This window comes from Siphateles boraxobius, unplaced genomic scaffold, assembly GCF_051911475.1.
Source record: "Siphateles boraxobius isolate OS27281-9 unplaced genomic scaffold, OSU_SipBor_1 22, whole genome shotgun sequence".
Taxonomy (NCBI): Eukaryota; Metazoa; Chordata; class Actinopteri; order Cypriniformes; family Leuciscidae; genus Siphateles; species Siphateles boraxobius.
Genome location: NW_027508833.1, coordinates 33,527,508 through 33,551,600, shown reverse-complemented (window position 1 = coordinate 33,551,600; position 24,093 = coordinate 33,527,508). Strand labels below are relative to the sequence as shown.

The following is a 24,093-nucleotide window of genomic DNA, read 5'->3' as shown; positions in this document are numbered from 1 at the left end:
AGCTGCAGAAAGGTATGGAACACAAACACAAATAACTGCAAAAGGCCACATAGCAGTCTGTCGAACAGTTAAAAGAGAAATGATGAGTGCCACTTTGACACTTCAGATCTATCTATCTATCTATCTATCTATCTATCTATCTATCTATCTATCTATCTATCTATCTATCTATCTATCTATCTATCTATCTATCTATCTATCTATCTATCTATCTATCTATCTATCTATCTATCTATCTATCTATCTATCTATCTATCTATCTATCTATCTGTCTGTCTGTCTGTCTGTCTGTCTATCTATCTATCTATCTATCTATCTATCTATCTATCTATCTATCTATCTATCTGTCTGTCTGTCTGTCTGTCTATCTATCTATCTATCTATCTATCTATCTATCTATCTATCATTTAGTTATGACCTTTTTTTATTTTAGTTTATTTTAAATCTACCATAAATTAGAATTTATTTTCTGAATGGTACGTAAGCAGGAACAATTTAAATTACTAATATGATAAGACTTAAATGACAGATTTATGTTTGGAGGAGGCTTTTGAAGTTGGGCTAAGTCATGTTTTTCTCTGAAGTTATTAGTAGGGTAACATTTAATATGTGTTAATAAAGCTGAGAATGAGAAGGCATCATCATCATCATTCATAATAAACTTTGACATGTTACCCTTGCTTGCATCCATACACGCCCATTGCTGTGCTTAAAATTTTTTTTTTTTTGTGTGTTTTTTTTTGTTAAGGTGCTAACAGTAACAATTGGTTTTATACTTGTTTTGTGTTTGGACTGTGGTTAACTTAACACCTAAACCATTCACAAGAGGACTTTCATGACTACAGCACATACTTTAGTTAACTGATTGGATTAGTGCTCCTTTAGAGCCAAAAATGATTGTAAAAAAAGGTTATTTGGCTAATGAAAGTGGTTTTAACTGCTTATCAAAAGCATACTTTTTATTTGTTTAAGCAAACAGACCTTCTGATGGGTTAATTGCAAACAGAAAATTCTCAGAGAAATAGTTGATTTGCTGTTTTTAAATTGCAAGTATTATGAGGTCATCTGATTGTGTCCTCCTACCTTAAAAAAATATGCATGAAGGACCAATTTGTAAATACATTTAAAGAAATGTATAAAGAATTGAGAGGGTGGACACACTATTAGTCTTTTTTGTTGTGTATTATTGTTGCAGATCAGGCATCAATCTAAGATGTGTTGCCATTTTCTCTTTCAATCAGAATTTAAAGGGAAACTGTTAGCTTGTGGAGTGAGATACGAACGAATGCACCAGACACTTGTATTTTAGAAAAATAGCTTGCTAGTTCTGTTGCTTGTTACATGGCTAACATTTGATGTTCATGGGTATATGGTTTCTGAATACAGAGGAAAAAGGGATTAGGCAAAAAGAGGAATTGAAGAAAAGATATTTGCCTATATGCACAGGTTTAATCATGAATACTGGACCAAATGTAGAGAATGCTCAAAATACCGATACAGTGAAAAGAAAATGCCTGAATTGTTTCATCCTGCCTTTTGAGTCCTATTTATACTATGTATACTATATATAGACATATTTAAATGAAATGACAAACATGTTTGATTTTTTTTAAAGTGGTTAACAGAAAAATTTAAGTTAGTTGAGCTCCCATGAAGGCAGGCACACACACACACACACACACACACACACACACACACACACACACACACACACACACACACACACACACACACACACACACACACACACACACACACACACACACACACACACACACACACACACACTTGTCTTGTAAGAGTGTAATCACTGGTCAGTCTCTCTGAAGCACTACATTGATGAGCTATGATTGTTCCTGATTGGCTGAAACCCCAAAGACAAAGAGACAGTGAAATATTGAAAATGGCAGTTAACCAGTCGCAATCATTTCAAATGTCTACATACTTTGTGAAAGTCCTGAAATTCCATGCTGCTTGTTTCTTTTGTTCTGTTAAATTTGAAGAAAGGCAACTAAAGCTCTAACAGGATTTACCAAGTAGAAATTTTGACAGATTCTTTTAAAACTTTTATGTTGTATTTTGGGGGAACCACTAGACCCTTGAGCTGTATTGTTTTATAATGTTTTAGAGGGATGTGAAGAGTTTATAAAAGATAATTATTAAATGTAAAACATCCTTATAAATGTTGCAAATTGGTTTGTTGCAATGTTGCATAAATGGTTGCATAAAAACCGAGATGCATTAAATTGTTAAAAAGTTACAGCAAGTACATTTCTGTTTCATATGTATCACAGTTAACACAAAGATATGAATCTGCACATCTGTTTTCAAATAAGATATTAGTTATAAGAAATGTATATTGAGCAGCAAATCAGCATATTAGATTGATTTCTGATTCTGAAGGATCATGAGACACTTAAGACTGGAGTAATGATGCTGAAAAATGGTAGTGTGTACATATGTAAACATAACAGGGGTTATAACAGATTTACATAACACATACAAACTAGTGATTTTGGCATAGAGGTTTCAGAGAATGTGATAACATTTCCAGTACTGGGGACTGTGTCAGCAGATAGTGTTCTGACAGCTCTTGTCCTCAGGACTTATTGTAAAAGCATGAGGCCACTGTGATTTGTTTATGCTTTCTTCCATGCAAGCTGTCTGTTTAGATTCCTTTCAGTGAGCAGAGATTAATACAGTTGGATCTCTAGTGTAAACAACTCTGAGCAAGGCAACCTTAGCTATTGGGATATTTGTAAACAGGCAGTAAATGCATGACATGTCACATGTTGTTCGATGGCAGATATTATATGAATTGTCAGATAGGATTTGCTTCAGGTTAAAGGACCTAGGTATGGATATATGGAGATGCTTGTATGTTAAGACTGTGTTCACATTAATGTACACACCTTTAAAAAAAAAAAAAAAAATGGGCCAAGCCCAAAATGGCTTTTAATTGTCTTAACCACAAATTATTGTTCTGGAATTTTACAAAAAATTAAGCAAATGCATTACATAAAAAGCAATTGCGGTCTCAGAAAAAACACAGAATATGGGAAGTTTGATTCAGAGTGGTTCAGCAGAATTGTGTGGAGTGATGAATCACAATGAAATACGAGTTGTCTTTGAAAATCTGCTGAGAAATATAATAATAAATGCATCTCTAACCCAGTGAAGCATGGAGGAAGAGATGTCATTGTGTCGGGAGCCTTTTTAGCTCCTGGTATTGGTGAACTGCTTTACTGTGAAAAGTAATTTAATGCTTTGGAGTACAGGAGCATATTGCAGATTGGCTAGCTTCCCACAAATGAAAAGTTGTTATCTAAATAAGAATGATCAGATGTTATTTTTCAACAAGATAACGCTCCTGCCCAAATTCCAAAGTCAACAAAGAAGTGGCTTGAGAACAAGTCCATCAGACTCATGTTTCGGATTTGTACCTTATACTGAATATTTGCTCTCATATTAAACTCAAACGAACTGGGAGACATTTGACAATTGCTCATGAGTCTTCTACCTGTAAAAAACTGTGTGCAAGTTTGGGAAGGCTATTCCCTGCTAAGTTACTTTATCTACAGCATTTGTGCAATTCTTGCTCATTTTCTGACCATTAAACGACCACTAAATGCCACTTTTGGCTTGGCTCGGCTCATTTAATAAAAAAAAGCCCAGGAGTGTACATATTCATTGTATCCTTAATCATATTATTAACTATTATTCTATTTTTATTAAGCCTTTTAGCATCCGAGTCTCAGATTTAAATGTGCAGTGAGACAAATGTTTACTAACCAAAGAATCCTGTTTATACACCACGGTCACTTCAGCCAGGGCGACAGTCAAGAAACTTGTCAAAGCAGCAGTTTGAAAAGGTGTTTGATATGCTGAAATACAGGTAAAATCCCTCCAGTCACACTGAGCAAACAGCAGCTATTTTTGAGCCACGTGACAGTGCTTAAAGCTGGAAGCCAGTGGCTCACTTCATGTGACTTTCTAATTAGAGTCTTTATGTTAACACTGATGTCAGGAAGGCAAAGTATATGTGACGCGTGGTGGAAAAAATTTAAATATATACTTAGCATAGCATAGATGATTTTGAATGAATTGGGGTACATTTATACTAAATAGAGCAAAAAAGAAATTGTAATGCATAACCAAGTCAAAAATATTGTATAGTCAAATCGATTAATAATTTTTACAAATCTGTTCATTTACATGAACCTTCCAAACAAACCGATTCACTGGAATAAATCGAACTTTCCAAAACTAGATATGTGAGAGAGAGGACCATTGAATGAAAATGAATATGAGTTTTCGAAATTATTTAGGCCGAACTGATTTATTAGAATGAATCTGATTTTACAACATTCTGTGTTTGCATTTTGATTTTTACTTCAGCGTTAAAAACAGCGTTTTAGTACCGTTTGGTCACGCTACACTACTACTCGTTGGATAAAGAAGTTAATCACTGGCAAGTATAAAAAATAACAAAATGTAGTTAATTTAGTAGTGTTCTACTTTTAGCACGTCCTACGTATGTACGATGGATGGACGGACAGATGGACGGACGGACAGATAGATAGATAAATAGATAGATACAGTGGTGAGATGGATAGATAGATACAGTGGTGGTCAGAATTAATGACACCCCTGGTAAATATGATCAAAAATGGCTGAAAAAAATAAATCTACATTGTTTATCCTTTTGATCTTTAATTCAACAAATTCGCAAAAATCTAACCTTTCATTGAAGTAAAAGAATTGAAAGTGGGGGGTAAATCACATTATGAAATAAATGCTTTTCTCCAAAACACGCTGGCCATAATTATTGGCTCCCTGTTATTAAATAACCTCCTTTTGCCAAGATAACTTAGTTTTCTTCTATAATGCCTGATGAGTTTGGAGAACAACTGACAAGAGATCAGAGACCATTCCTCCATACAGAATCTCTCCAGATCCTTCAGATTCACAAGTTCAGGTTGGTGCTTCTTCTCTTCAGTTCACCCCACTCATCTTCTATATGGTTCAGTTTAGGGGACTGGGATGGTCATGGCAGAAGCTTCATTTTGTGCCCAGTTACCCATTGTTGTATTGATTATGATGTTTGTTTTGGAGCGTTGTCCTGATGGAAGATCCAACCACGGCCCGTTGTAAGATTTATAGCAGAGGCAGTCAGGTTTTGATTTTTTATCTGTTGGTATTTGCTAGAATCCATAATACCATATGGATCTGAACAAGTTGTCAGTTGCCCACAACATATAAGATCCAGCAGTATATTTAACCGTAGGCATGGGGTACTTTTTATCCCTGTTTGCACAAAACACATCTGATGGGTTTGCTGCCAAAAGGCCCTTTTTAAGTTTCATCTGACCATAGAACCTCATCCCTTTTAAAGTTCCAGTCATGTCTGACAACTGAATATGCTGGAGTTTGTTTTTGGAGGAGCGAGGAGGATTTTTCTTGAAACCCTCCCAAACAACATGTGGTGATATAGGGATTGTTTGATATATTTTTTTAGGCTTTCTGACCCCCGAGACTCAAGTAATCTCTGCAATTCTCCATCTGCGATCCTTGGAGAATCTTTGCCTAGTCAAACTTAATGCATTAAGACAATATAGACACACGTCCTCTTCCTGGCAGATTCATAACATCTTTAGTTGATTGGAACTTCTTAATTATTGCCCTGATGGTCAAAATGGGGATTTTCAATTCTTTAGCTATTTTCTTACAGCCACTTTCTATTTTGTAATGCTCAACAATCTTTTGATGCACATCAGAACTATATTCTTTGGTTTTATTCATTGTGATGGATGATTACGGGAATTTGTCGTTTGCGTTTCCTCATATTTAAACTCCAGTGAAACAAGAAGTCATAGCTAGACAACATTAATGGGAATATACTTCAGAGATATTTTACTCGTAAAAAATTCTAGGGGTGCCAATAATTGTGGCCAACGTGTTTTGTTGGAAAACATTTATTTCATAATTTGACACCCCCCCCCCCCCCCCACTTTCAATTCGTTTACTTCAATAAAAGGTTAGATTTTTGCTAATTTTTTAAATGAAAGATCAAAAGGATAAACCAATGCAGATTACTTTTTTTACAGCCATTTTTGATTATATTTACCAGGGGTGTCATTTATTTTTACATTCCCTTAACTATTGTTTAGTGTAGCCTATTTATTACAAATAAAGATGTCCCATTAAAACAAGTGTAGAACTATATGCAGGGAAGTTTATTCATTGCAGAATCAGAGTTCAGTTTCTCGCACAAACCAAATAGCACCTTCCATCTTCAGCCCTTTATAGAGCTACTGAAGTGGAAGGTAAACTTTGCTCTCTTCTCCCTCCTTTCGCAACTCGCTCAACTTTCTTGGCGAGTACTTGGCTTTTTCTTAATGCCACAGAGAGGATAAAGTTAGTGAATACATTACATGGGTGACAGTGCTGGTTGATTTTCAGAGGAGCTCCTCACACATTGACCTGCACAACCAAATGACAGTCTCATCAGCTAGAGAACAGTTGGAAAGACAATTAAAGAAAGAATGTATGGGCGCTGACAGCAATGGTATTTAGTAACCAAAAATAATTTCTTCATTTCAATTAACCTTTGCTGTGGTTGCTCGGCTCCGTATCTGTAGGCTGATGACCTTTTGAAAAATATCAAAACAAGACACACTTTCAGCATTACAGAGGATACTTGTGGAGGGGGGGGGGGGGGGGGGGGGGGGGGTCCTTAAAACACCTTTAAATACATAATAGAGACAATGCCATTTTCTGCTGAAAATAAAAAAGCGTATAGAACTTCACCAGCCAACGTTAGCTTAAAATGTCTAATTCTCACATCTTTTCGAATATGGTGGTGAACACAGATATTCCCCACCACGGTTCTGCCAGATTACTTTCCTCTGCTCGTCAGGTGTATTAATTAATGAAATCATCTTCTTTCAAATTATAAATTTAGCATAAAATTGTTTACAGGAGGAACAGGCTACAACCAGAGAGAGGGAGGAAAACAATCAACAGACTCCTTATTTTCTTTTCCTATCAAATCCGAGCTATCCTTGAATCTCACAAATGGACAGTTATTGAATTTCTCACACTAGCATTGAAATGACGTTAATATCTGCAGAGAGAGAGAGGGGGGGGGGGGGGGGTGTCCTCATTTTATCCCTTAGAACATTGGTTTATCATAAGACCCCTTATTAAATCTTGGACTCTAATTTTCTCCTTCGCACTTAGGGGGGCTTTTATGATTATGGTTACCAAGGTGATGTAAGGCACAGCCTCAGCTAAACAAAGCCAGTGTCACTACAGCGAATAACCAAGAGCAAGGTGAGCACCACCACGGGAAATTGCATGCCATTACTGTTAATATTTACTCATTAAAACAGCCAGTGGCTGAAGAGATGCTTGCACAATTACTAATTTTTCCAATCAACTACTGGACATATCCTTCATTATGACCTCCAAGTTCTTTGTCCTTTTGAGAAGATACGCTAAATGAAAATGAGTGCAGTCATGTTGTTCGTTGCAGGAAAGAAATGAGGCTTATGTGTTGTATATTAGGCGGATTTGATAGCTGTTTGCTGTTTGCATTCTGCCGCAACATTCAGATTATTGTGGGAATTAATACATAATGGAACTTTTTTCTTTACAGTGATAGGAGGTTAATGCAGAACGACTTTATACGGAAAACGGTTTTATATATACAATGTCAGACTATTTATTTGTGAGAGCAGCCTTCACGCAAAGACTTTTGTGCTTTTTAGATGGGGAAGGACACTGACCAAATCGTCGAAAACTAAACAATGAGAGACATTTTGAGCCTAGAAAGGCTTTTTTTTTTTGTCTCTGTGAGAAATTATGTCTAATTTGGTCCGGGTGGTTGGATTGCTTGTCAGGTGCGTTATTTTAACTGTGGACAGTGAATGACAAAACAATAGGGCACTGAGAGAAAATTGTACAGAGCGTAGAAAGAAAAACGAAATACTGCCTCAAACCCAACTCCTTTATGTGCCGAATTGATCAAATAAAGGTTTTAGAGGTTTTAGAACTTTTAGACCGTAGAGAAAACTGACAGAAAAAAAAGACGAGCTGTCAGTTGTCACCAAAAAAAAAAAGAGAAAAAAAATCCTGCACATATGCTAGTGTAGGCTGAGCAAATATGGGCAGAACTCTTTACTGCCCTAGTACTTCAAAAAGCCTTTTAAAGGTATACATGTGAATTAAACGTGACACACTGGCCTTCATCATCACAGTATGCTAATGCCTATGTAGTGCAAGGGATTTCATCAATATTGAGGACTGTTGGGACACTCCAGGCACGGGATGGTTCTGTCTGAAGAGACAGAGTCATTTGCACCTCAATGACACGTCTGTACCATTTGCTTCACAGGACATATGCTTTCAACTACATACTGTTTATTTACTAGTGTGTTCTAATATGTAACTATGCCATGTTTGGTCTCATCTGACAGCTTATAAACTGAAATGGCGAATGAACTTAATAGAGATATGTACAACTATTGGTTAAACATTCATTGAAGAGGATATGTTAATGTTCTTGATCACTATACCCGTTTGCCTCGTCTTTTGGTTTCCTGTCGGTCGGTTTCGGTGTTGGTATTCCACTCATGTTTAACAATGCTTATAAGAAGGAAAGGTAACTGCTGATCTGGGAGAAAGGCTTTAATCCCGCCACTCACGCACATCGGTGCGTAACTTCATACTACAAGAAAGGCTTTTACGGCCTCTTCTGCACAACAGTGCATTATTTGTTACAAAAAAAGTTTTCTATACAGTATGTTGTTCCATTCTACTGTCTGTATATTTGAACATGTTATTAATAAATAACTTTGCCTGCTTTAAAGGCTTTGAGAATCTTTCCTTTTATCACTGATTATGTTGAAAGCTAAAGTGATTATATCTTTCGTTATCTAAACGTTCAGGTTAAATCCTACATTTTCCTATCAGTTCTAAGACAGAGCTTTACCTTTAAAGAATAAGAGAGTCAGATATATATTTTAATTCTACACGTCATCCTTCAACTGCCCTTTGATCCAATTATTGGTCAAAATAGCAGCGCAAGCTTCCAGACTTACACTAGTAACATGATGTAAAATGGCAATTTGTCACATACCTGCAAAAATAATGCTGTTCAAAAGGTTTATCATAATACACCAGGTATTTAATCAATGCCTTTTTGCTTTTTTTTTATTTTATCAGTGTGCAAAGAACAAAAATTTTGTATGCAACTGATACAATTTCATCACTAAAGACTTTTTGGACATAGTAGCAAGTTTTGCTGAAGATGCTTTCATCATTTGTTTTTTTATTAACTTGCTTGCACCTTCTGTTTTATTTTTCAAATTTAGTTAAAAATGTCTCAAACGAAAATTGCACAACTGCTGAGTGTTATGAAGTGTAATAATTAGTGTCAAAATACAAGTTTTAGGATTTTTTTAAAATTTGTTTACTATTATTTTATAAAGCCTAGCTTCACCGCAGCCTACATTAACAGTAATTAGCTTAGAAACTGAGCACATTAAGAGCCACACGCTATTTAACAAAGTTTTTAAATCATAATTGCTTCACTCTGTTTAAAAAGATTAATTTCATCTTCAAATAGTTGGTGATAAATTGTACTTTGTTTTTTGCAACTCTATCATAAACCATTGAAAGCCTGCTGTTGATTAAACTTTTTTGGGGTATAATATCTCAAAACTTTGTAGGGAATGTTTCCTTACGTAACTGTTACACATTATTTTAAGGTGTCCTTGTTACAGTGTAATTATACAATGAAGTACTAAGTAATAGTAACTAACTACTTACTATATAAATATGATTAATATTTGGTTTAGGGTTAGCTTCATGTAACTATGCATAATTGACTATATTTCTATAACATGTAAAATGTATAACAGGGACAGTGTCAAATAAACTCTTTTCACCTTTAATGTTTTATTTTTCCCCCAAAATGTGTCTATAGATATCAAGTATGAAATTTTGTTGATAATTGTTGTCCTTTGCATTATTATCTTAAAACTATGTTTACTTATTGTCGAGTTAGATTCTTTAGAATTCGCTGATAAAATGCTCATATAATGCTACATATAATTGATTATATATTTTTTAAAGTCATGGATCTGACGACTAGTGTCATACTTCCGCCTAATGTTAAGGAGTATAAGTCTAGTCTAAAGCTTGTCACTAATAAGAAAAGGGGTCAGGTGCAAATTTTTAAGTGAAGGAACGCATTCAAAGGTCTCTTTAAAAGTGCTCAGCTGCAGGATTGCATTGTTAGAATCCGTTTAGAGTGAATGAACTTATGGCTGAACGTGAGAAAAAGAACACATTGAAATTAGGTTATACTCAACAATGAATGGCCTACATTGACATGTAGGCCTACATGTTGTGATATAACTTTTAATCTTTAATCGTTTTTGTTTAATGTCAAACGCAAGCTTTGCATGAGGTTTCTGTACAGTCAGTTCTACAGGAGCAGAGCAATAATCTATACACCAAAGATATTTCATGTTGCAGTTAAGACTGTCCTGCTGAAGCCGTACTAAAATTGCCCTGCTGTGCAGAGGAAGGCCTTTAATCTCCCACCATCACCCTCTGCCAAGACCGTAATCCCACTAATCTCCACCACACAGCACGCAAACACGTAGAGAATCCCTTGGCATCCATTCTGCTCAATCCCTGCAGAAAGGGCCCTATCCTACAGCTTTGGCCTCTGTTAGTATGAAGGGGTGGTCATTTGTTTGGGGGATGGGTTTCATTGGGCGGAAACGGACCCGACCACCGCTCCACTTCCGCTATGAGCCCTTTGCGTGCAAGGCAAGAGTATGCGAGCCAGTGCCAACTATTGAATTCCCACCACAGAGGGACTTCTCAGTGGTCCAGGCAGTGGGTTCTGTCAACCCAGAATAACCTCATTTAGCAACACGTTGGGTGTGGTGGAATAACAGGGCTATTTTTGTTTCTTCGCTTCGCGAGAGAAAACGCTTTAGCCGATCTGCACGGAAATTTGCATGAGCCTCTTATCCGCACTGTTGCCCAAACAACTCCGAACTGATAAACAAAAACATAAAAGCTGGGTTTAAATGAAATCTTCACCCGGCTCAGGATTTTTGAGTAGGTGATCTGTGCAGACATTGGTCGTGCGGCATTTCGGGCACTGTGAATGGTAAAATTCGGGAGTTAACATTAAGGGTTTGCGGAAATGAATACTGACCCCTCGACTCCCACCCCGAAAACTCCACGTTCCCCTTCACTGACTTCCTGACATTTCTCTGAACCATGCACTTGAAATGTTGTACTGTAATTGATGTTGATCCTAGCATGTGTGCAGGCTGCACTACAAATTAGGATGGAAAAGGTTATCATAATATTTAGCTAGTCTAATTTGTCAGCTGAACAACTTCCCAATGGAGAAATCTAGAACAGGAGGATATGTTTTAAGTGAAAAGGAAAGTTTTGAGGTGCACACTAATGTGGTTTTAACAGGCAGTCCATGGGAGCTTTAGTTCTCTGACTAAAGTTTCATGAACCTTTGGGTTTACCTTGTTTCACAGGATCTATTAATTTAGATACTCCAATACCCAGTTTACATATTGCTCCGTTCCATAACTAGATGTAGGCTACAGTAGATTAATAATTATGCAATATGGTCATACACTATAAAGAATTTCAACCCACTCAAATGTATAACTTTCATTTAGTTGCTACCATTTGAAGTAAATTAAAGTGGTGTCAAAGTGGTAACCTGCAGTGATGAGTTCATTGAATCTTTTAACCACTTTGAATTAATGAAGAAAATGAATTTGAAACTCTGAAAACATGACACATGAAAATGAATTGATTGTGACAAGTAATGGATGGACACAAAAGTGTTTCTAAATCAAAAAGAACGAAAACGTGGTTGCAATATTTCAAATTGTATGAATAATTGACTACAATCATTTTATTATTATTATTTAACAGTTTTCTTTTTATTTTTTATTTGCTTACATATTTACTTGAATATACCCTTTCTTTAGCCTATTTTCTCTTGGTTTGTTGAATCTGATCTTTATCAGTTTCTGTTTTGGCGTCCCCTAGCGCACCACCTAAACACTGTAATCATTGTTATATGACAAAAACCTGCATTAAAAATGTATTGAACTTAAAAGTTAATTGGCCACGTTACTTAAAAACTAATTTATAAAATATTTGACATGATCAAAATGATTTTTTTTGTTTTAGTTTTTTAATGAGGCTAAAACCAAGCATTACAATAGATGTTTTGTTGTACAACTTAGGTAATTTATCCTGTCTCAGCATTTGATTTCATATTACGTGTATTTTATCCTTATTTTTAATTGTCATCTTTATTTTAGTAGGCTATTATAGTTAGCAAAATTTGGAGTGAGTTTTTTTTTTTTTTTTTTTGTGGAGAATTTGGAGATAGCTATTCTTCGATCCATTCTATGTTAACACCAACATTCATCTCAGTGCAACATCATTATGTTTTTCTAACTGGCAGAATTTGACATCAAATTGACTATAGACCTAAAAGTAAACCTCTTTTTTCGAACATGTTTAATCTTTCTTTGAATATTCTCCGTTGCAGGAGCAGAGGATAACTGGGGGTTGATGAAGCTGTCGCGCGCGTAGCAGCACACAACTAAATGCACGTGCACATTTTGCAGATAGATGCCTTCCACGCGCAACTTGTTTTCACATAATCAAGATTTCAATTGATAGGCTACTCGTTTATGGCAGTCCAGAAGCGAGACATGCCTGATTCAAGGTACAAGCGATAGGCCTACATTATATCATGGATAACTAAAACATTGCTGACTAAATAGCCTAAGTCAATTAAAAACAAATAGACCTAATATTAAATTGCCTACTTTTCGCCAACGAATAATAACACAATGGCCGCTATTTATATTTAGACTTTAACATTTATGATTTAAAAAACTATCGTTTGAAATGAATTGAAAGATAAATCAACCAAATGTTTTATTCGTGAACTGAAAAGTCATTTATTCGGCAAATCTTTTTTCTTTTCTTTTTTTTTGCACCGTCTGGTTTCATGTTTGCTGCTCAACACGGAATCGGGGAAAATATTTGCGTGTTTTGTCTGACAGAACCAAATAATTCAGACTTGCGAAACTATTTGTTTTCCTTTTGGTGAAATTGTCTGTGCCAACGCAGCTAGGATGAAGAAAAACGGAGTTACTACGGCAACAATCCTTTCAGGATATATCTCTGTCTCTCTCCTTTTTTTCTTTCTTTTTTTTTTTAAATATGCAATTGCAGAACATATGGTTACTCACTGTCAAAGCTGTGATTCTTCATTTGCATACTAACTATTTTCCGAGTACACATTCCCTAGAAAACATGTGCAACTCCAGCAGATACATCGTATATGGGAGAAAAAAGACAAATGTGTTAATAAGAAATCTTTTAAGGCATAATTTAATTTATTGCATTTATATTAGGCCTATTTGATTATTGTCCCTTTTTGTTCGAGGCAACTCAGAGATATTAAATAGCTGTTTTAGCGCTCTGTTATGGCTTGTAGTTTCTTTTTTATTCATGAAACATTAATGCAATTAATAGCGCATGGTTAAAAGTTATTGTAGTTTTTAATTTTAAAGATGGCAATTAAATCTCCCGATTGTGGACATTCTGTTGAAAGACTTAATAAAATATTCGTTTAATGTAATAGTGCCTATCACGTAAATTAATATTCATTATCATAAAAATTGTTTATAGCTTACATGACAGGCTTGAACTGCACGGTTTGAGCAAAAGAATTAAAAAAATATATGCTATAGGCTATATAAATAATCTTACCCATATACTTTTTACAATGTTTGATTTTACTTTTTTTTATTTTGTTGATTTATGCTTCACAATTAGCTGTTTTCATGTTCACAACATTTTAAAATCATGTTTTCAATCGAATTAGATATGAGTTACAGCCTACAGTAGCGTTGGTTGTGTAACACCTGCACTATTGGCTCTATTCTCCATCTATTGTGGGGAGGAGTTTGGATGAGAAAGAGAAAAAAACAGACTCAAATGATGCGTAACTCGATAGACAGCCCATCTGTAAGATTCTTCCCTTTCTTTCAGTCGCTACACGAGCTCGTCATCTCTTGTCCAGGAATAGGCTTCTGCTGGTGTGGTTGTGTAAATGATTCATAAACACCGACTGCTGTTTCAGAATGGGATATTTTCTAATTAAACAGGAAAAGGGAGGAAAAACGCATTTTGCGTTTTCTTGACAAAATACATTTTGAGATGAGTTGGATAGCCTATAGGCCTATGTAGGCTAGCTTTATAGCCCATGCAGGATGGGGGAAATAGAAATTAGTGGGACAGCTATTGATAACAGACATATGTCGCTCAAAATAAGACTATTTGATGTTGTTTACATTAGCCTACTAAACAGACGAATGAATAAAAAAAAAATCCGTGTAGACCTCATAAGAGATTTAAGTCATAATGGACTTTTAAAAACTGCCATATTTCATTTTTTCGCGACCAGTTTGTTGGTTGCAAATGAGAGCTAATAATTTTAACTTTGCTGACGATGATTAATGACGACAACAACAACACAAACTCAACGTGTTGTTGAAAATCATGACATTTAAAATAAGGCTGGTCCCCTCACGGCCTCTTTTTCAAACGCGAAATAATTATATATATATATATATATATATATATATATATATATATATATATATATATATATATATATATATATATATATATATATATATACAGGCACATGGCGTCTATCCCGACTAAAAGTCTTTTCTAAATCACCCTCCTTAGGCCTACTTATTACAACTTTCGTACTTATACAAACATTTGTTAAATAGCCTATGCCATGCCAAACCCAGTACATTCCTTGATTTGTTTTTACTATTCTTATTATTGTTTTCAACGGTCTGTCCATCTAGTCGGCTAAAATGTTGAGAGAGGTTTGTACTGTCCCAACGAGCCAACTTTTTAGGCTTGCATGCTGCATAAGCATACAGCGCCATCTGTCGATTAGGAAGCACCTTCCCTGTGGGCAAATAACTCCTACTTGATTTGAAGATGAAGCAGCAGCGTGCCAAAAACACTACACCACAGTATATGATCCTTTTTAAGCACTATGGCTTTATCACTCACCTTTGGCCAGTTATCGTCCAAACTGCCATTCTGTGACTTGCTCTCATTCCAACCCATAATTATAAAGACATGTTAACATTTAATCGGCCTTTTGGACAGAACAGCTGATGAGTACATTAGTGTTGCACTTCTTCTTCACTTAAAGGGAAAACTGAAAGAAACACACTGAAAATCTGTCATGAGCACATAATACTTTATACATACACAACCAGCTGCACTTTATTATCCCAACATATCCAAAGAAAGCAAAAGGAAAAACATCTCCAGTCCACAGGCAGTGTTGCTTTGCTGTCTTACACTTGCACAGAACACTAACATAACCAACCTCCAAAGTACCACACAGGCACACATGCACACACACACACACACACACACACACACACACACACACACACACACACACACACACACACACACACACACACACACACACACACACACACACACACACACACACACACACACACACACACACAGGTGCACATACACACACACACACACACACACACACACACACACACACACACACACACACACACACGCACACACACAGGTGCACACACACACACACACACACACGTGCACACACACACACACACACAACATGATCACACACACAACATGATCACACACAAAACATGGTCACACACACACACACACACACACACACACACACACACACACACACACACACACACACACACACACACACACACACACACACACACACACACACACACACACACACACACACACAACATGATCACACACACAACATGATCACACACACAACATGGTCACACACACACACACACACACACACACACACGCACATAAACACAAAACTACAAAAGCTATAAATGCCCTCCGCTATACATTTGTCAAGTTATCACTGATGCAACAGGTCACCACAAAATCTGTGGTTTTAACTGACTTTTCATAGCAGAATAATTTAATATTAATAAGTTAATAAAAGGCTTTATAAGTTCATTTTATACTTATTTTGTGATTTATACAAACAAATACTGTTGATAGTTTTTTTTCAACTGTGTCATGCCAGTTAATGCAAAAAAATAATCATAATAATAAATAATTTTATTCTCAGGTTAAGAACAATTTTTTTGATCGTAGCACTTTAAGTGCAGTTGTTTTGTTTGATGTTTTTGTTGTTGTTGTAGTAATAATGTGTTATTTTTATATATTTGTCTATGATTGTTTTTGTCTATGTAATGTATGACTAGGTTGGCTTTTGTGGTTTAGGCACTGTGTGTTTCATGAAATTTGTGCTTGATCTGTAGTGTACTGTTAAATGAAATTGTGCAGTACTTCTGTTAGGAATTGTCAAGTCATTTACTGTTGACTTAAGTGGTGATTTTGTAGTATATAGTTGGCTTGAGTTCCGTTGTTGTGCCCTTAAAGGGGTAGGCAGCGATTTACAGAACACTGACTCTGTCGCTGAGCAGGCCCATCACAAGCTCGTCAGACTCCGCCTCTTCACGGACATCAGCGTGAGGGTTGATTAAGTGGGCTGGGTACTGAAGGCCATTTTGTTCTGCAAAATGCTCCCAGCGCAAATCATCGCTTTCGTGGGTGATATATCGCTCCTGCATTTTACACTCCAGAGTTCGCAGGTCCAGCCACATCTGGTAGTCCTGACATAAAGATATATTTTTTAGGTATCAAAAAGGTTTGACACTGCACAAAAAAAGTAAAAAGAAAAAAAAGAAATAATATTTGGAAAAAGAATACTTTCTGTCAATATCCACCCTTGTGAAAAAACTACTGCAGCTAATAAAACATCAATGGAATAAAAGGTCACTTAATTGTACTTAAGAGTACAATTTCATTACTATTTAACTCGCTTAAATACATTTTTAAACCGTGCACTTTATAATAATGTCAAATTAAAAAGTGAATTTGAAATAATTGTTTTAATCATTTTTTGTACTAAAGCACATGTAAGGTACTTGATTATAAAATTCATCATTACACTTAAAGTCAATATCTGAAATGTACTAAATTGCAACTTCTCCATTATAATTATAGTTCTATGCATGACATTCAAGTTTCAATAGAAATGTTATTAGTATATTTAATTTGACCTTAAATGCTTGTCAGCACATTCGCTAGAGCACTTTAATCAAATTTAAAAGACAATACAAGTAATTACAAAATTACATATAAAGATATACTATTATTGAATATGTCAAAAAGCACTCTAAAGTTCAGCTAATTGCATTTAATATTAATTTAAACTATCATGCACTTTAATTTAATTGCACAATTTAAATTTACATTATTAACATTAACAATTAACATTTTGGACATTAACTGCAATTGCAATTAATGTCCGAAAACCTTACACTCAGTTTTATATATTTATGTCTTTATTTCATTTCAAAGGTTCATTTTAACATGTAAAAATGACAGAAATTATTTTGACAATTTAAATGGGGTGGAAATGAGATATAGTAACATGATGAAAAAAAAATTCATGCACTTGAACAACAGTATAACAGGATATATTTTTCTGATTATAAATAGATTTTATACAAATTTCTGAACTTCTTTTGCAAGTTCCCTACTGTGTGCGAATATCTATCACATGCTCATCTATGCATGTAAGAACTGATTACGACTCAATTAATCATTGGCACTGGAAGAGTTATTATCGCCTTGTTAAGATGTTAATATTCTCTAACACAGACATGAGGGGGTAACTCCATTCCTATTTTAGTTGCCTAATGTGTCTGTGAGGGGGAAAACAGAAAGTCTTTTTCTGTGTGTATATCATAGTTTTTGTTTTGTTTTGTTTTTACACAGGGCATTATCTACTAACCTGTAACCAGGGATGGCTGAGAGACTTGTCCACGCTGTAGCGCTTCCTCATTTTGACTTGCAGCAGGTTATTAATGAGGTCAATTGCTGTAACAACAAAGCAGGTTGTCAGTGACCAGACTTTGGTGGAAAACCTGAAGGATTTTGTGTCCAGAGGGATAATGAGCAAAACCAACATCACGTTAACATTATTTCAGGGGTCACAAATTTCCGAGACACTCCAAAGTTTCTTAACCTTGAGGCCTCTGCGCTTTAGTCTGAGGGATCGTTTGGCATTATACACATGAATGGGTCGTAACAAAAATTGAGCACGCTCGCACCAGTCTCTTTCTTTAACCCTTGCCCTCTCTTCTCTTCATCTTTTCTTTTCCCCTTCCTTCTCTTCCAACTCTCTCTCTTACACATTTACACAGTTTACCAACAGCTTGGAAGCAGGGTAGTCACGCAGAGTTACTACACATTCATTTAAAAAACAACAACAACAACAATTGATAGATTTAATACATTATGAAAATGATCTATATTTAAATAATAATATTCTAATTTAAAAAAATATATATACATTGAAAATTACAGAGAAAATGTACATGCAAGTAAATGCATTCCAGTAAAATCTAACTTCTAATTTGTTCTGTAATTTCTCCCTTTGTTTTGCAGCTTGTTTTATAAAGCGTTTTGAGATACTCTTTATGCCACTTAATTATTTTCATTTCACAGTAAACAGGAACAAATTCAATTAAAACAGTTAAAAAACAGAAAGTAATTGTTAAAATGGCCATACTTGATACCAGCCAAACTATATAAATAAATAAATAAAGTCTATGTGAATAATTTGTTCCAATTGCCAGTGTTCGAAAGTAAGTAAAGTGTGGTCTCTGGTTCTCTTGCTATTTTAATGAGGAAGAAAGAGGGCATTAGTAAATAAACAGGGTCAAGGGTGAGGGCATCAAAAATCTAGTTAAGGTAATGAGATGAAGGTCAATTCTATTCATACAGATTTTGCACAGATTGCATATGACTTAAACGTAAATATTACCTAATCAATATTATCTCAATTATCTGTTATTTTTTTCCTCTGGCCTTTACTCTGAATTAATCCTGACCATATCTACCTGGATCATGAACCATGAGCCAACTAGGTGAGTTGAGGTCATCTTTGCGTACAGTCACAGGGCGGAGATAATTAGAAAAACAGGAGCTCAAACAAGAACATCAAGCTGAAGTATGACTTTAAAATAGAGTTTAACATCTGGGCGAATATCAGTAGGAGGCCGACTAGAAATAGTAGTACATAGGTCATATTTGTACAATAGCAGGGATATTAGCTAATGGAAGTTAATTCATAATAACTATCCAAATAAGGTCATTCGCATGTGAGATGGGATTCGTGAAAATAGCTCTGTGACTGGATTACCGCTTCCATTTTTAAGGATTAACACTCACATAACGGACTCTAAATCGCTTCCAGCTTAGAGAGGTTAATACAGTTAGCTTCTGACTTGTTTTAAATGGTTATCGCAGTATTTCACAACCTTTCGAAATCTATGTACTGCTAAATCTAATTTTGCGACTTTCTTCTGTGGAACGCAAACTAAGATTTTTTTTGTCTATACAATGAAAGTCAACAGGGTCCAGGACAGCATCTCACCCGAATGGCTTCATTGTTTTGACCAAAAATGACTGAAATGTTTTATTTTAGAATATACTCTTTTGTTTTCCTCATGCAGTAAATGATGACAGATTTTAAATTTTCGGGTAAACTATCCCTTTAAACGTTGATTCCACATTCATTGATGGTTTTGTTCCAAAGTTCAGCCCAAAACTTACCCTCTGGGGTCACTGTTTTCCAGGGGTTGGGTGGGTACATGAAAGCAGCATTGTGGATTTGATCGTGAATGTCTTCATCCTCATTAAAGGGGAAAGTTCCACTGAGACTGACATAGACGATAACACCCACGGACCACATGTCCAGCGAGCGGTTGTAGCCCTTGTTCCGAAGCACCTCCGGGGCGAGGTACGCCGGCGTGCCTACCACTGAACGCCTAAAAGACTTCTCACCAATAATACGTGCAAAGCCGAAATCACACAGCTTCACCTGCAAGACAAACCAAGGAATAATAAGCTTTACAATAAGCATACACCAGGAGGAACTGGCTATTTTACTCGACTAGGACTGAGATGCGCAAAAGACCAAAAAAAAAACCCATCCTTTTGTTCTGGAGCTAGATTTTAACACCACAGACGTCGTAATGATCAGTTGTCACGGTCTGAACGAAAGTCAAGTGAAATTATCACCCAGTTGGATGTGGTTACAATGCATCTCCTGCTGATCTACACTTTCTACCTTTAAAACATTTGCTTAAGCACAGCAAAAGCACCTGAGGAAACGGGAACGAGCTCAGATGCTGACAGCTCTAGTTCTGCTTCCACCTTTGCAAAATATTTGTAAATGACACGCAGTGATTTGTTTAGTATTCTTCCAAAATGTTTGCCTGCTCTCAAACAGTGAGTCATGTTTCTGCTTGAGAGCTTCCAGAGACAAGCTTGTGCAGTAGACAGAAGAAACAATGGGAGAATAATTTAGAAATCTTTCATTAGAATGTAGACACACACAACCCTGTGCCTCGAACACACCACGAGAACGCTATAATTACCATCTTTTATTCTTGCACATTTACAAAAACAGATCCATTTATGTTAATTTCAGTGTGGCCTCACTTCATTCAGATATTTCCTTTCTTTTTGTTGTCGCTTTTCGCTCTGTTCGGATTTTACTCACTTGTGGAAAAGAGTCAGCGGAGGCTAACAAAACATTCTCAGGTTTGAGATCACAGTGAACGATGTTTTTGAAGTGAAGGTGGCGGAGAGCGACGAGAATCTGGGAAAAGAGCGTGGACAGCATTATAACTACAATACGGTGTAAAACAAAAAAAATGTATAAATAAAAATGCAAAACTTTAAAAGATATTTATATGGGATTGAGTGTATACTGACTGTTACGTTGTGCGGTGCCTGTGAGATGTACCTGCGTAACGAGAAACTTGGTGATGCGTTCTGGCAGCCTTCCCTTCTCACTTGACAGTATCATCTCCAACATGTCGCCATGGAGCTTTTCCATGACAACAAAGACACGCTCTGGTGTCTCAAACATGCACTCGAGGTTGACAATGCCAGGATGGTGGAGGTTCTGCAGAAGACAGACATGACATCTACATTTAATTATAAAATTACAAAATTGCCAATATTGTAATATAGATGTTTAATCTAAATAAATTTGTACAAATTTGAATTTAATATGCATTTAATAATAATATTATTAATATATTATATTCATTTGTTATTAGTAGTAGTAGTATTAAATGCACATTGCACATATTAAATACACACACACACACACATACAGTACATATATATTTATATTCTGACTATTAACTAGTTTTTTATTAGCATGCATATTGTTAGGATATTGGCTGTTTATTAGTACTTATAAAGCACATATTAATGCCTTATTCTGCATGACCATATTCGAGTCCATATTCACACACAGCCGTCTTTGTATTGTGTATGTTATTTCTGTGTTTACCTGAAGAATGGCAACTTCATTGCGCAGTTGACTTTCCTGCTTGGTTGGAAATCGCAGCTTATCTATGATCTTGATGGCAACATCTCTTCCCGTTTTCCTGTGTTTCCCTGCATTATATCAGAAAGGATGATGTGCATTTTTATCATTTATTTAGTGGATGTGAACTGTGAAGTATGGCTATATGTAAATGGATATTTACTGTAAATATTCAAATAAATGTTATTCTCGTTATACATTCATTGATCATTGAACTAGATTGTACCACATTTGTTCTGAAAATCTGCTCTGTATTTAAATATTAAAATATTTGAATACAGTAAAATATGCATTAAAGATTCTCCTAGTTTACAGATTCCAAAACATTTCCTCACTGGGTGCCCATGTCAAAGAACTCCCTGTAAATAGACTGATACATTACCTCCATAGACAATGCCAAATTGCCCAGAGCCAAGTACTTCATCAGGGAAAATCTGATACACTGTGCTAATATCCTGTAAGAAAAACAGAAACAAAATGTAAGCGTATGTGCCAAAATGGGCTGTTCCAAAAGCTCGGAAGCAATGTTTGATACATCAGATTTCTGTGGATCTACTATTTTTTTTTTTTTTGTACTGTAACAATGGCTGAATTCAAACCAGTAGCCTAAAGAGCTACAGTATTTCCACATCTCACTTGGACTCTGTTAGAAAGACTTGCGTAACCATGGCAACCCCAATGGCCAAGCAGGTAATCAAAATAATCTCCAAGAGGCATTGTGTGTTTATATCACACTGGAACTCAAGGTTGCACTTATAGGCAAACCGACAAGAACGGTGAGCTCTTGCATGCAGAAACAAAGCTTGATAGATAAAGAATATGAGATATTATTATATGTCTTCAAATATAAAAAAAGCATAAATGTTTACCACATTCTCCTGGATCTGGCAGTTGGATACAGAGATGCTAATGGAGACCTCTTCTGTTTGTGTGAAAAAAAAAAAAAAAAAAAAATTCATTATGTATCTTTTGTATTGAATGCCATAGCCTCAAATGTACACCTTTACTAATTCATTCTACCTGAAAAAGAAACACTTGACAATAAATAATTAGTTAAAATCAGGACATTCAAAATACGGCTTGTCGCCTCACAGCCTCGTTTTTAAAATCATCTCAAAGAAAACTCGAAACAAATTAGAAATTAAACCTGCACGATACAGGTTGTATCGTGTGATGTGAGGGGGCCGGCCGTGTTTTTGTTAATTGAAATAAAGCTGAAATAAAATAAAATATAAATATTCGATGAAAAAGTCAAACTTTAACGAAAATTAGAAATGATGATTTAGCAAATAACTGAAATAAAATAAGAACCAAAATTACTATAACTGAATTAAAAATTAAATTAAAGCCATATATATATATATATATATATATATATAAATAACTAATAAATGACAAAACATAACAAAAATACAAAAAATTTAACTAAAAATGAAAATTTACAAATAAAATAAAATTCAAAATATTAATGAATACTATAATACTACATAAATAATACTAAAATAACACGGAGAGGCAAGCACACTTTTCAATATATCGCTATATAATATTTCATTTTTGTGTACAAAAAATACATTTAAGGTGCTCATTTTGCTGTATAACGCCATAAAATAGTGAATTAACCCCAATGTCTGGATGTGATTTTATAGACATTGTTTCCAAAAAAAAGTCAGTGTTCAGATATTTTCCTAATACTGTATCCCAAAACAGTGCATGAAAGGAGTAGTATGTCCGAATACGCAACATTCATGAAAATGCTGCCAGTGGACATTTTACTAAGAGGAGTTGTCATATTTGCAAATAGCTGAAAATTGCAGCACAGTTAATTTTGCATGTCTCATGGCAATGCCAATATGCCATATGTAGTATGCATGGGTTGTATGAATGTATTTTAATAATGAGCAAGAAGGTATGTTTCAAATGCACAACATACTCGTAGACAAATTTGGACACAGCTATAGTTGCCCTGCAGTATTCTAGCAGAAGCAAAGTGTAAAATCATACGAAGCCTAGAAAACTTGAAAGGGAATATTACAACTGCACTGCATTTCTGTATTCGTAGCGTTTTCCCCCTTGAGGACAAGCCCTTAAATGTTTCACCATGAAGTTCATACTGTGGTAGCTGTGATGTCCGCAGTGAGATATGCCCTTGGCGATGACAGGCATAAGTGCATGCTGGATGGCCATCTCCCACATGCGGGCCACGTCCTGTCCCAAGCCGCTAACAAGCACACTGCTTCCGTAGCCCGACGTAGCCAGGTTCTCTCCTACATAGTACACTAGAGTTGTTGTGGCAATCTCAAAGCAATGTGGGTTGGCACCCTCAGGGAGAAGGTTGAATGTTTTCGCTGGTTCCAGAGACAGCACCTCAGATAGAGGAATTTCCTGTTGAAGAGAGTCAAGAAAGCTGAAACCTCAATGAGATTGCAGAGACATGCATGTGGATCTGATGT

General features: G+C 35.7%; 1 protein-coding gene across 1 annotated transcript in view; it reads right to left on the bottom strand.

Moving 5' to 3' along the window:
- Positions 1-16,243: 16,243 nt before the first annotated feature.
- Positions 16,244-24,093, bottom strand: part of prkd1 (protein kinase D1) — a 45,400-nt gene continuing 37,550 nt past the window's right edge. Inside the window, exons 11-19 of the mRNA XM_077239745.1 lie at positions 23,755-24,025; positions 22,510-22,562; positions 22,023-22,095; positions 21,605-21,711; positions 21,047-21,208; positions 20,801-20,899; positions 19,849-20,116; positions 18,023-18,108; positions 16,244-16,835 (exon numbers count right to left, since the gene is read on the bottom strand). Coding sequence (XP_077095860.1) covers positions 16,617-16,835; positions 18,023-18,108; positions 19,849-20,116; positions 20,801-20,899; positions 21,047-21,208; positions 21,605-21,711; positions 22,023-22,095; positions 22,510-22,562; positions 23,755-24,025 — 1,338 coding nt within the window. The 3' untranslated portion in view covers positions 16,244-16,616. The remainder of the gene's footprint in view (positions 16,836-18,022; positions 18,109-19,848; positions 20,117-20,800; positions 20,900-21,046; positions 21,209-21,604; positions 21,712-22,022; positions 22,096-22,509; positions 22,563-23,754; positions 24,026-24,093) is intronic.